This window comes from Eucyclogobius newberryi, unplaced genomic scaffold (assembly GCF_026437365.1).
Source record: "Eucyclogobius newberryi isolate DKJ021-1_F unplaced genomic scaffold, fEucNew1.0.hap1 SCAF_17, whole genome shotgun sequence".
NCBI lineage: Eukaryota > Metazoa > Chordata > Actinopteri > Gobiiformes > Gobiidae > Eucyclogobius > Eucyclogobius newberryi.
Window position 1 is genome coordinate 32,038,228 of NW_027315801.1, and position 13,524 is coordinate 32,051,751.

At 39.4% G+C, this 13,524-nt stretch overlaps 1 protein-coding gene across 1 annotated transcript; it reads left to right on the plus strand.

Moving 5' to 3' along the window:
* Window positions 1-9,762: 9,762 nt before the first annotated feature.
* On the plus strand, window positions 9,763-12,705 carry dclre1b (DNA cross-link repair 1B). The gene is made up of 4 exons (XM_072450076.1): window positions 9,763-9,957; window positions 10,775-10,940; window positions 11,026-11,208; window positions 11,453-12,705. Exons 1-4 carry the CDS (start codon window positions 9,766-9,768, stop codon window positions 12,670-12,672), a joined length of 1,761 nt encoding a protein of 586 aa, XP_072306177.1. The 5' UTR covers window positions 9,763-9,765; the 3' UTR covers window positions 12,673-12,705.
* Window positions 12,706-13,524: the final 819 nt, after the last annotated feature.

A 13,524-nucleotide genomic window follows, 5' to 3' on the forward strand; every position in this document is an offset into this window, starting at 1 on the left:
TCCAATGTAGCTCAATATTTATGTTAAACAGAGGAAAAAAATGATTCGATGATGATGTTTGTGCTCCTGTTAAGCACCATTACCAATTGTACACATAATGTATTTATTCATGGTGCTGAGTTGTGCATATTCTTGAAGGGTAATGCATTCTGCGTTTATCAATTAGTGCAACCCAGTTGAAAGGGCCTACACACAAGGCTGAGTTATTAAAATAAAAACGCCGGGCTAAAGCGAACAGAGCATTGTGAAGTCAGATGAAAAGGTCTGAGGCTGCGGAGACAACAGAGCTCCAAAAGAATCATGATTGTGGGAGAAACACGAGATGCCACAAAGTCTCTTTTATGTCAGCCCAACTGGAGCCATGCTACACGGACACATTCAGCCAAATAACAGATTATCTCTTTGCAATGTGGGAATTTACCATCTTTAAAAAATCCCCACAACAACAACAGAAGTGAGCTTACATCCTGATGACTTGTTCAGAGAATATCGCATATGTGCTGTCTCCAACCATCTGGCACCCGAGCAGTCCAATCCGTGTGCCTAATTAGTGGGTAAACTCAGCCATCTTCACCTATTTCCAGAATATATTTGTGATTAAGATCTTTTTTGAGCAAAAGAACAGCTCTCCTCCAAGAAGAACAGAGTAAAAAGCTGTGCATTGCAGAACGTGATTTGGTGGTAAATGGTCACCAAGGATACCACTGTTTCACATCAAAGGATCAAAGAGCAGGCAAGAGACAAGAGGCTGTCAGTGGGAACATTTACATGTAAAAAATAAAAGAAATAGAAAAAAGAACTAGAATAATCAGATAACTCGTGCCGCTCGTGGTGGTTCCGCTGTGTGGAACATGTGTGCGCACTCTTATCCACTCTTATTACCATTTCACACAGCACTGTCCTGCCTAAAGCCTATGGGAAAAACAAATCCAATAATAACTAATAGTTTGATCAAATGTTTGGTGTGTTTACAGCACAAGCAAAATCAATTTGACAATTTATTACATGACAATAATTTTTAAAAGAACTATTTCTATTTATTTTTGCATAATTTTCCTTTACAAAACCTGCACAGGAGTGAACAACCAGAAATAAATCAAATTACTCACGGCAGAACTGTTTACATGACATTTCACTCTGAGCGTGTGAACATGTCACTGATGTGGAAAACTAAATGTTGGCGCTTGATCTTGTTTTTGATAAAGCCGCTTCCAAAATCATACTTTTTGTGTGATTAAACATAAAACATAAATATAAATTGTATCAAAGATATGAAAATTGTACCAAAATGCATGTACAAGCTAAACAAGCTAAAATGCATAATTGTATTAATGTTTTCAATAAGTTGCATAAATGAAATTTCCCCATGTAATAAAGGAATATCTGATCTTATCTTAGGAAGATCTTAAATGTGGTGCAACTTGCTGCTTTACAGATACATAAACAACCATCTGTTCTGTTGCATAAAACATCCAAATAATTGTTTTTTTTACAGTTTACTCCCTCAGACACGTAAATTGAAAAATGGCAGTAATATCCAAATATTAGAATGACAATAGATAATTTGTTACACTCTTTCAACCAAGTGCTGAATCGTGAGGACCACCCAAGCTGAACTGCTATAAACTAATTGGCTACTTCATATTTGATATTTAGCCTCTTCACACTTGCGTTTAAGAGATTGCAGCAGAGCTCTTTGGGCAAGGTCAAACTGGGTGCCACTTCACAGAGCAGCACGACTGAGCCGCAGCGCCTGAAGACGAGGCTCGCTCTTTAAACGCAGTCTGTCTCATTGATTAGATATGGAATAAAATGACTGGTGTCTGCTTTGGCTCACTAAATGAATACAGCAGTGACGCTGTATATTGATTGTCTTGCAGCTGTCGTCCTCTCCTCTGTTGCAGGTACGGGACCTATTAAAATGCTTGTATTTCCAGGTGGAGTTTGCACACTCTCTAATGGGCCGGGTAATGAGCCGGCTGCTGCTGCCGTGGGAAACCCGACTTAAACCTTGAGCTTTGAAACTGAAGCTTCTCTCGTCCGTGAGTCTGAGCCTTCTTAGTTAGTGTGTGCTTTTCCGCAGCTCCAGTCCCATTAATGGCAGGCCCCGGTTGTGTTTTGGGCTGACATTTTGTCAGGTTTACTGGGCACTCTGTAATAGGTGTTAACGAGATCGACTCCGCTTCTCCTTTGCCTCGTAGCACCAGACCACAGAGGGGCACAAAGGACATCATCTGGGATTCAAGGTTGCCCTCGGCAACAGTCCGGCCAAACTCCATAAATCTTCCCTGCTTAGAAACAGTATTATGTGGAAACTGGTGGGAGAAGTACTTACTCAAGTTAAAGTGAGTAAATGAGTAAAACCTTAAAGTATTTCAGGCATATTTTGAGAACAATTAATGATCTTATAAGAGAAACCACTTCATTTTACTTTTTCTCGCTGTTTTGATTTGTATATTTTGGTTTGGGAAACAATGATCCTGCTAGAAAATAATCCCGCCGTCAGTCTCAAACTGTAAAGAAAAGCATGTTTGACTTTTTAGTCCTGTTAAAAAAATGTTGTGGAGTAGAAAGTACAGATACCAGCTCTTGAACGTAGTGAAGAGAAACTAAAAACGATCTGTAAAATGTACTTAAGTAAAGCACAGTACTTTTGTACTTTGTTACGGTCCACCACTGCATCTTGGTTATGTTCTATTTCATTTTTCAAGGGATTTATTCATATTTCAAGGATTTTTTTGACCTGCAATATTAGACAAGACAGTGTAGCGTGAAATGGGGGGGAAGAGCAGAGAGGACATTCAGCAGTGTCGGAGCCAGGAATCCACCTTGTAACGAGTCTGGCATCTGTGCTGCTTTGATCAGTTGACAACCGGGCGGCACAATTCATTTGTATTTGCATGTTGTAGAAAAGTATTCAAATGATGTTTGAATATAACAAGGCTTTCTTCCATTAGCTCCCATGGTAACCAGTGGAATCAGATGTGCACTCTATATATAATGTACAGCTGAAGCACTTTGCCGAATCACGACCCAAAGTGTAATTTGTCATGCATATTGATACGCCGGAGCATATTGCCAGGGACCAGGGAGCACAGTTCTTTTGGAGTCTCTTTGTGGTCAATTATTGATAGTGTCTTTTATAACGGTTTGTGGACAGCCGTGACGTGTAGCGGCACTTCTCATCTGCTCCAGACTACTGCACGTTCTCTACGGCCATTTGCATTGCTCACAAATGTCACAAAATAATAATAGAGTTGTTGACGTTCTTGCTGCACTGAAAATAAAAAAAAAAAAGCTTTTTCGCTGGTAAATGAAATCTTGGGCTTTAACTCTTCTTTGTCTCTCGCTTTGTTCATGCTGTGTTGTAAACATTTGTCAAATCCTTTGTTTTGGGAGAATGTCCCTGCTCTATTAAAAAGAGCCGTTATAAAGTCGTACGAGTGAATGACAGACAGTGAAAAGACTTTGCTCGTCTCTCCAGTGAGGCACAAAAGAGCTGGAGTTTTAGCTGTTGTCGACAAAAGCCTGTGAGACAGTCGCCAGTTCAGTTTATCAAACGAACAGCAGCTCTTTACTATCAAGTCAAATAATCAAACATGCTCGTGCTTATTGCCTGGCTATGTTTTTGCTCTTAAATATCCTTATTGACCTCAATAATCCATCCATCAGTATTTCCATTGGGCCATGATGTAACATTTTAAAAAGCTTTCTATGTCTTTATATATTTTTGAAAAAAACACACACATCAAATTAAGATGTTCTGGGATGCCTTTTTTGCTTTCCTACCACATTATGCTGTTTGACGAAACCATGTTGTTGTACACATTAATCTTTCATACAAGATATTTTATACATGTGTCCATTTGGTCTGATAAACACGATCTTTTCCTGTTGTTTTTGTGCATATTCTTCATAAACAACTCAATAGCCTTAAGGTTACAGTCTGTTTTGTACTAATAATTCCTGTGAGGCGGAGGTCATCGGTTCCTGCAGGAGGTTATATCTGTTTTAATTACACTGCGATATGGCTGATAAATGGGCCGTGGCACTCTTCCTCCCTCAGATAAAAGATTACTCACGCTCTCAGCACTTTTCAATCTGGTTAGCAGCTCCTTTTTCAGGCCTCCTTACTTTGTTTTTCTCTCTTAAGTCTATCATAAAAGAGAAACTCGGAGCAATTCAAGCCCCACAGGAAGACAATTACAGACATCTCTCGCCTTATGCAGCGCAGTCATGACACCGGGCCCAGGGTTTATGTATAACAGATATTTAAAAGTCAACTTCACTGTTATATGAACATTATCAACAACAACTTGCCATAGCCTTTGTGGACAGATTTGCATGTGAACTTATTGGCTCATGTTTTCACGTATATCCAATTCCAAATGAATTCCAAATAATAAAAGTCACGACTCAACAGACAAATAACACAACTGCATTCAACTCAGCACAATTTAATATTTCTTAATACACAATTAAAATTCAGGAAGAAGTATTTTCAAGGATTTCAAGCACCCGTGGGAGCCCTGAACTGTTGGTGGTGCTGCCCAGGGACTAGAAAATGATGCATATTAATGTGAAATACTTAATGTAGTTCGGTTTTCCAGTGCCTTAGATTTGTCCCCAAGCCACAAACATCTATTTTTTTCCTATTTTTTGTCATGTTTTTTCTTCACATGAGACATTATTATAAAACTATTTTCCCTGACCTAATTAACTTTGGATCTAAAAATGTTGTAATTCTAACTTAACCAACAGCTTGGTTTTCTAACTGTGAAGTAAATAAGGTGCAAACATCTTGAGAGTGCACTCTGTTGTGTGATATAGTGTTCATGTGGGGTTCTGGGCCCCCACGAGTGTGAAACCAAAACACCCCAGTTAAAGAACCAAGTGGGCTGAAGACTGAAAACAGTTTTTGTGAAGAGAGTGAGAATTTAGGACATCAAAACAAGATTCAACACTTGAAACATGAGAAAAGCACTGACCTCCACTGACAGATTGTAATGGAAAAAACATAATCTTTTATAAATCTATTTCTTGGACCACTGAAATGGAGTAAATGCACTGAAACTAACTTGCAGTCTTACCTTACCTCTCTTATTTCTGACTGAGAGTTTCTATACTTTTAAATATATTTGCCTATATAATTCAGAGGTAAACACTCTGCCAAAAAAAAAAAAAGCCAGAGTATTTATTTTTCTTGAGATCCTGAACACACATTACCAAGAGTGTCACCACGCCGTCTGTCGTCGCCACGCCGTCTGTCGTCACCACGCCGTCTGTCGCGCCTTGAGCCAAACAGAATCGTGGTCATCTATCATACAGAACAAAATCTAAATTCTCTCAACTCCCATTAACTACGTTTTGTGCTTTGCTCATTAATTCTGCAGAAATATGCAATCATTTTCAGTCCAGTGACATTTTCCCCTGTTCTTTTTTCCTGTAAGTAGTTATATTGTTGATACAGACGGACCATGCATGTCCCTGATTGGCTAATCCACTCAATCGTGCCCATCTGAACTCTCGAGATGAAAATGGTGACCTGACTGATATTGATATGTAGGAAAAATACAGATAGTTATTATTCTGAACTTTCTAGGCAAAGTATTAATATAAGAAATTGTACCTTATTTTACAGTGGGAAAAAAAATCTTCTCTAACCCAAGTTACCCAGTTAGAATCATAATCATAAAAGCTTTATTGCCATTGTCAAAGAACAAAATTCACAAGCTAAGATCAACATACAACAATGAATAACAATAACAGTAAAAAGTATGGACTTAAATAAGAGCATGGTAGATAAAACCAGCGTAAGAATAAAAAAATAAGTTAAATACAATACATACAGCAGATCAGAACAATAGTGCAAAAAACTAGCTGTGCAATTAGGTGACATATGTGAAGTATTATCTACATTCATTATTAAAGTGACACGTGTTAAAAAGTGAAGCATGACTAATCAATCATCTTGGCCCAATTCTGTTCTGTCCTGAAAATGATGTCAGCATTTAACCAATCATAATTGATCTTGCTGTTGCACACAGACAAATCAGAAATCACTATTTGGCAAAGCATCTAAAGTGATAATGTGCCCAAATACAGCCATGTCTTCTGCAGCCAGCCTCTGCTGCCGGCTCCTGGGCCCCGGGGACGTGCTGTAGTCGCACAGTGAACTAAATGGACAGGAGCCACAGGAACGACTCCAGCGACCACCACCTCTGCACAAATATGTTGAGTCAGACCGCTGCAGGCTAAGGCACAACTGGCCCTATATTACTACAGCCAGATCAATAAACAGTGATTCTGAAATATGGAGGTATAAGAATGCCAAGACAATTGAGATTATAAAGACATACTGCAAAGTGTTGTGGGTCTATTATGTTAAATGCATTATCCGTCACTGTGTTTTGAGAGCTGGAACTTTGCAGAACTGAGGCAGAAGCCAAATGTGTCGCAGTGAAATTAGGTCAGCAACAACATACAGAATAGTCAGATTTAGTCCCACATGAAATAATAACACGGGTTCATTTGTGCGTTACAAAGAAGATTTATGCTTCATCTCGCCGCAGGCAGAAAATTCCCCTTGCTACATTTCCCCAACCCTCACACGTATTCGCATAATCGCCTCAGAGAAAATAATAGGCAACGCGACGGCGCCATAAAGCTGTTTTATCCTACAGATTTTATACCTACTTATAGCCAAATGTGCGTGCAGTGCGTGTAAATATGGACACGTGGATAGAGGAAAGTCGCAATGCAAAATCTGGGATAGAGGCATAAAAGGCTGGAAAACGTGATATTAGGGCTTTAACCCTGTAATTGATTGGTTGATTAATTGGTCTTTGGTCGACCAAGAATTTCATAGTCAATTACAGCCATGAAAAACTACAATAGGCAAAATGAATTAATCAATTATTAATCTGGAGGACAGGAGACATTTTACTGCTGTTAATCAGATACATTAGTTGCTATAGAAGAGGTCATGTCGGCTTGTGAGGGTCAGCAACATTTTTCAAAGCAGAATGGTGTGAAGGCGTGTCTGAGATGAGCAGTGGCAGGTCCCAAACTGAGCTGCCATCTGTCCTTATCACACGCGTAGGATAAACTCATGATACTGCTGCGGCTACTGCGGCTGCTGCGGCTGCTGTCGGGCTGACGGAGTAATGTTTTCATGCTACAATAACAGGCTGACAGGAAAACCATCCTCTGACCTCCCAAAGTGAAGAGCGTTAACAGATGGGGCTGTATCATTCACGGCTTAAGACAAAATTGACTTATTTGGTTAAAAAGCGATGAGCTACAGTATGAGCCAGCTGTAGTGTTTTATCAGCGTGTTGACAATAGCAATTTAAAGTCCTGTGTCAGCTTTTATGGTTTTGTGCTTTATGCAAATACTGATTCATTTACCCGCCCCTGAAATCACAGCCTCAATAGAAACAGTGTTGAACTTTTCAATGAATCCACAAGTGGAATAAGGTGGCATTTAGTGACTGGATAAGCACTTCTATGACATTATATTCTCTCGGTTAGGCCTATGTGGTAATGAAAACAATGAAACAAAATTGCCAGTAAATATGACATATGTATTTATATGTATGTGTTATAAAAAGGGTAACATGTTCATACATAGGCAGTATTAAGAAAGACTGGGAGGAAGAGTGACTCAGTGCTTCAATCTAATAGTAAGAAAGTCCTGAGTTAACAAAGCACTCATAATATAAATGTAAATTACAAGTGGGTTGTTTGAAGTAATATTAAGATTTTAGTGGCGGCAGAGGTTCACACTGACTTCTGAATCTGCACCTTTTCAAGCACCTTAGAGATCATGAATAGATTATATTAATATTCTCCCACAGCCTTGACTGATGGCAACTAATGTGCTCTCATAATTCCACCATTTCAAACTAAGAAATAAATGAATATGTATGTATAATTCATAACACAGTCAAATACATTTGAACTATCTGCGGTGAGATTTTAATTAAGAATATTACATTTTTGTGCCATCACATTGAGCAAAAACTGAAAAGGGTGCGTTTCTAAGACCAACTTCTCTGTTAATCATCTCTCATCACATGCACGAGCTTCTTCTGAGTTGTGAGAATATTTGCATGTGTGAGAAGGGTTCTGGTTCATAATTAACGTGTGTTTGATTAATCGGTTCTCGTAGTGGATCGTGCAGTGCAGGTGCATGCTGGGTGATCAGACAGTGATGCGCGGAGATGACAGGTATAATCCCGAAAGTGTGCAATGGGAAAAGGGGGACAGGTGGGGGGTGTATGCGTCACCAAGGCAACGCTCCCATTTAGTAGTAACACCCCACCCCCATGCAGACGAACTGTAATATTGAATGAAATTTGGATTATGGGTAACATAAACAGTTACTTTGAGCGAATAAAAGACTGTAACTTACATAAAATAATGGCAAGAAGGATTTTGTTTGATTTATGGTCAAGTGAGTTAAACGGGAAATGTTTTAAGACTAAAATGCAGTGCATTTTCACAACCTTAATAAGGAATTAAAAAAGAAATCTCCATAAAAACCTCTCGGGGCATTGGGACTATTGCATTAGATGTTTAAGGTGCTGAACTAGAGCAAACATTTCAAGCATTTTTATGGTGCCTATGCTATACTAAAAGGATAACTGAGGTAATTCAACAATGGATATGGTTTAAAAAGTGCTTCCTTTTCCTCTGCTGCCCTCTGCTGGCGCGTGGTTCAGAAAACATGCAGACAAGCTGGTGTCAATCAAAAAGGTAAATCGACACATGTTTTTGTGAACTGTAGAATCTACTTGCCATTTTCTTATTTGAATCAATTATAGAGTATTTTTTTCAAATTCAAAGTTATGATTGATAGCCTGATCCCAAGTGAAGGTTTTGGTGTCTTCTTTACATAATGTGGAGAATGGCTATATTTGTTACATAAATTGAGTAGGGTAATTGCTAACCCAAGGGTAAATGCTGTTTCCCCTCCATTCCTTATTAGGAAATGAGAGGTTTTGTCTATAGGAGTTTTTGTTTATAAGAGTTTTGTTTATAAGAGTTCTTCTATTAAGAGTGCTTTTTAAACTTCCTATAAGTTATCTGTCCTTTTCCTCTCTATCTACCTGCGTTGTAACAATGAAATTTCCCCATTTGTGGACAATATAGGAATAAATGTGTGGACAATGTGTGGACAAAATGTGTGGAGAATAAAAGAATATCTTATCTTAATCATCACTCGTCTTGTTATTTAGATTTATTCAGAAATGTATTATTTAGGAGTCACAGCCAGGTTATATTAATTGTACCTCAGGACTCGACAGTCAGGACTGTTAGTCAGCTGCGAGACTGATAAATTGGACAGGATTCTGACCAAGGGACGAGGCCTTGAATGTCGGGACTGTCCCAAACATTCACACTCGTGGCTTCGCTTCTCCTGCAGTTGCGTGTTGCCACCGGTACATGTCAGTAACGAGTCATCGAACGCCGCCCGGACGCAGGAAGAAGAAGACACGAGAGGCAGACTTTTCAAACACAAATCCAGCGCTAATTATTTACATCCTGGATCAACTGTAAACGTGAAAGTGCACAAACTTTGAGACGCTTCGTGGACAAAAGCTGCGTTAAAATGGCGCTTTACTGTCACGTAAGAACTGAGATATTACGTACAATTGTCACCTAAGCTAACATCTCCTCGCGCTTTTTGCTACGCTGCATTTATGATCCACACAACAATAACCGTTAGTGCGTCTATTACTCGCATCTGACCTGAACGACATGAATGGAAAAGTGATCCCGAACACTCCGCTGGCCGTGGACTTTTGGCAGCTCCGCAAATGTCCCGGGAGCCGCCTGTTCTTCCTGTCCCACATGCACAGCGACCACACCGTGGGTTTGTCCTCCACCTGGAGCATCAGACCCATCTACTGCTCCCCCGTCACCGCCACTCTGCTGCAGCTCAGGCTCAAGGTATTCTGCATTATAAGACACATTACTACACAGTGTCACATTAAGACACATTACTACACAGTGTCACATTAAGACACATTACTACACTACTGCTGGGACATGACAATACACATCACATTGTTATGATCTGTGTGACTTTTGGTGATGTCTTCCATGATTCTGTGGCTCTCAGTCTTTTAGATGCAGCTCTTAACACAGTCATTCCCACGTTGGAGGTAGTAGTTTGTAATCTTTACTGTTCTGTTACTTTATCAAGCAGAAACATAATGATATATTTTTACCATTAATATTAGTATTTGTCTTATGCCAGCTATTTTTATTATTTTTTATTTTATTTTATCTTTATTTTCTTCCCTCCATTCCCTATTAAGATATGAAAGGACCTGTTTACAGGAGTTTTGTTAATTCAAGTTTTGTTTTTGTTCTTAAGAGTTCTTCTATTAAGAGATAACTTATCTGTCCTTTCCCTATGTATCTACTTGCGGTGTAACACCAACATTTCCCTATGTGTGGAGGATAAAGGCATAATCTTATCTTATCTTATATTTCCTTATAAGTCAGCAGCTTCTCAGATAGGTAAAATGTCTTGCCCTCAGCTCTCAAACAAAGACATTGTATTTGGATCCACCATTGTCTCATGTGGGAAACGCTGTTTTCTGAATACATACATTTTGATCTAGGCTCCAAGAATTGTGATGTTGTTTTTTTTGTGGCATATCGCCCACCTCTAGTGACAATTGTGTTGTTGTAATATGTATGCCAAGAGTTCCTATTTGTATTCCTTGTGAACCTGCATTACTTTCTCTCGCTTCTTTAGGTGAAGGAGCAGTGGATCCACCCTCTGGAGCTGGGTGAGCCGTATCTCCTGCCGCTCGATGACATTGGGAAAGAGACGATGACTGTGACACTGATTGACGCAAACCACTGTCCAGGAGCTGTCATGTTTCTGTTTGAGGGATACTTTGGGTCTGTACTCTACACTGGTCAGTATCTATATGACCTGTGAAGACCTATAGTAGACCTGATTACTTACATGTACAGCTGAAAGTAACATGGTGTTCTTTTCAGGTGACTTTCGATACACTCCTTCCATGCTGCGCGAGCCTGGTCTGAGGACAAATACTACTATTGACGTCTTGTACTTGGACAACACCAACTGTGATCCCAATCGCACCCTCCCCTCCAGGAAGACGGCCACTCAGCAAATCAAAGAGATCATCCGCAGCCATCCAGACCACAATGTTGTCATTGGTAATTTTATACATGTGCATTATTATACACATTCTATCTGAATCTAAATATCCTGATTGTGAATGAATGTGAGAATGAAACGTGGCTATTTTCCAGGCTGTAATTGCACATAGGCCCTTATCTTTGAGTATTAGATTTTGTTCACTGCTCTTGATGCATGCACTGCATTTTTATCTGACCTTTTTGGCAACACAAATGTTCTAAAAATGTTTTGAATTGTTTGTCACTCTAATCATCCTTTCAGGCCTGTATACTCTGGGTAAGGAGTCTCTTCTGGTGGAGCTGGCCTTGGAGTTTAAGAGTTGGGTGGAGGTGAGTGTGGATCGTATGGAAACCCTGAAAGCTCTGGATCTGCCGGACGTGTTCACGACGGAGCGAGATGCTGGTCGTTTTCGAGTGGTGGACCAATCACAGATCTCCTATAACTTCATGCTGCAGAGTAACAATGAACAACCTACTCTGGCCATTTTACCGACCAGTCGCCCTCTGGTATCCTTCCACCCGAATGTCCACATAGTACCGTATTCTGACCACTCCTCCTTCCAAGAGCTGGAGGACTTTGTCTCCGCTATTAAACCCAGGTCTATAGTTCCAATTCTGGGCCGCTGTGTCCCCGGTGGTCTCGCTGCCTTATTACCACACAAAAAGCACAGCGAGTTCCTAGTCCCAGAGTCGGTTCGAATCTACATGTCGAGGCAGAGCAACGACCAGCAGAGCTCATCTGTAAATGACAAATTTCGGCGCAAACTTCTGCCTTTGCCGCCAAAAGGAGTGATATTTGAGTCTCCAGAAAAGGGATCCATTTTGAGGGGTGATGGAGAGTGGCAACCTGAAAGTACCCTGCACTCTGAGGAGGAAGACATGGACACAGACAGTGAGAAAGACTCTTTGATGCTTGACTTGTCCAAGACATCCTCTTGCAACAAAAACAAAAGGCGAAATGTGGATTTGTGGAGCTTTAACATTGTTCAAACTGTGTCAGAGGAAGTGGCAATGTCAGAGTCTGTGCCATTCAGTCAGTTCAGCCAGGGCAACTTTGCTCCAATGGAGATTCTTACCAATCCCAAGGTCATCCTAGAGCAAAGCAGCAAAACCAGAAGAACCTTTGAAACCAATGACAAAATAATCAATGAGGGAATGGACAGGGATCAGCAGTATGGAGATGGGATTGATGACAGCAGCCACACTTGGGACAGAGAGAGCACGAGTCAGCAAAATGACAACAACATCAGGTCTGGGGACATAAGGCGGAGTCAGCACATTGGACCTGGCTTTGAACCCAGAAACAGTGAAAAATCAATGGAAAAATGCAATAATAATGTCTTCTGTACTTCGAGTAATCAGGAAGTATATAAACAACAGTATTTAGAGAAACTGGAAGATGATCTCCTCAAGAATCTGCCATTTTCAGAAGAAGATCTCACCTTTCTGCCTCTGTTTGATCACAGTCTTCTCCAGATTTAAACCGACAGTCATTCAGATGCAGTGGATTCTAGCTGAGCTATATATATATATATATATATATATATATATATATATATATATATATATATATATATATATATATATATATAAATTATTTTGGTTTTCAACAGAATTTGCCTACTTTTCTTCATTTGCCAAAATAAACTTCAATAATGTATTTGTCTGTTGGACAGTATTTCAGAGTTTTCTGATAATGAATGCCATTTTTTTGCCTTTGTACTTTCTTTTTTTGCATTAAAATATACAATGTCCTATGAAAATGGCCTTGACTGTGAAGTATTGTCACTACTGTTTCTCAATAAATATATTCTACATGTAATAAGAATAGAAAATTCTGGTGCATATATAATTATCGTTATTGTAAATTCAAACTCTTCACGTTCACGTTTGTATTTGAACTAGAAAAGGCCCACAAGTTTGAGACCGCTTGTATATGGATTTATCTGGATTGTAATTAGTTTAATGTTTATGTTAATGATGATTCTGAATTGAATCTATAAAAAAAATTACTTGATTAATTATATATACAATATAAAATGTAAGCAGATTGTGTTACAGGAACTAATATTTCTGTATATGTATATTAAAAGCACCCCAGGAAGAATGTTACAGCTTGACTGCTCTAATGGGGATCCATAATAAACAATACATTTTGAAATGCACTAGCATTAAATCACTGAAAAAACAAAATAACCTAAAGTTGTAATGCATTGATTTAAGCTTAAGATGGCAGTAGACTGTTGTGAATATAACAGTCTACTGAGTTGTTCTGAAGCCACTCCTTTGTTCTTTAAGCTGTGTGTTTAGGGTCATTGCCTTGTTGGCTCAGTC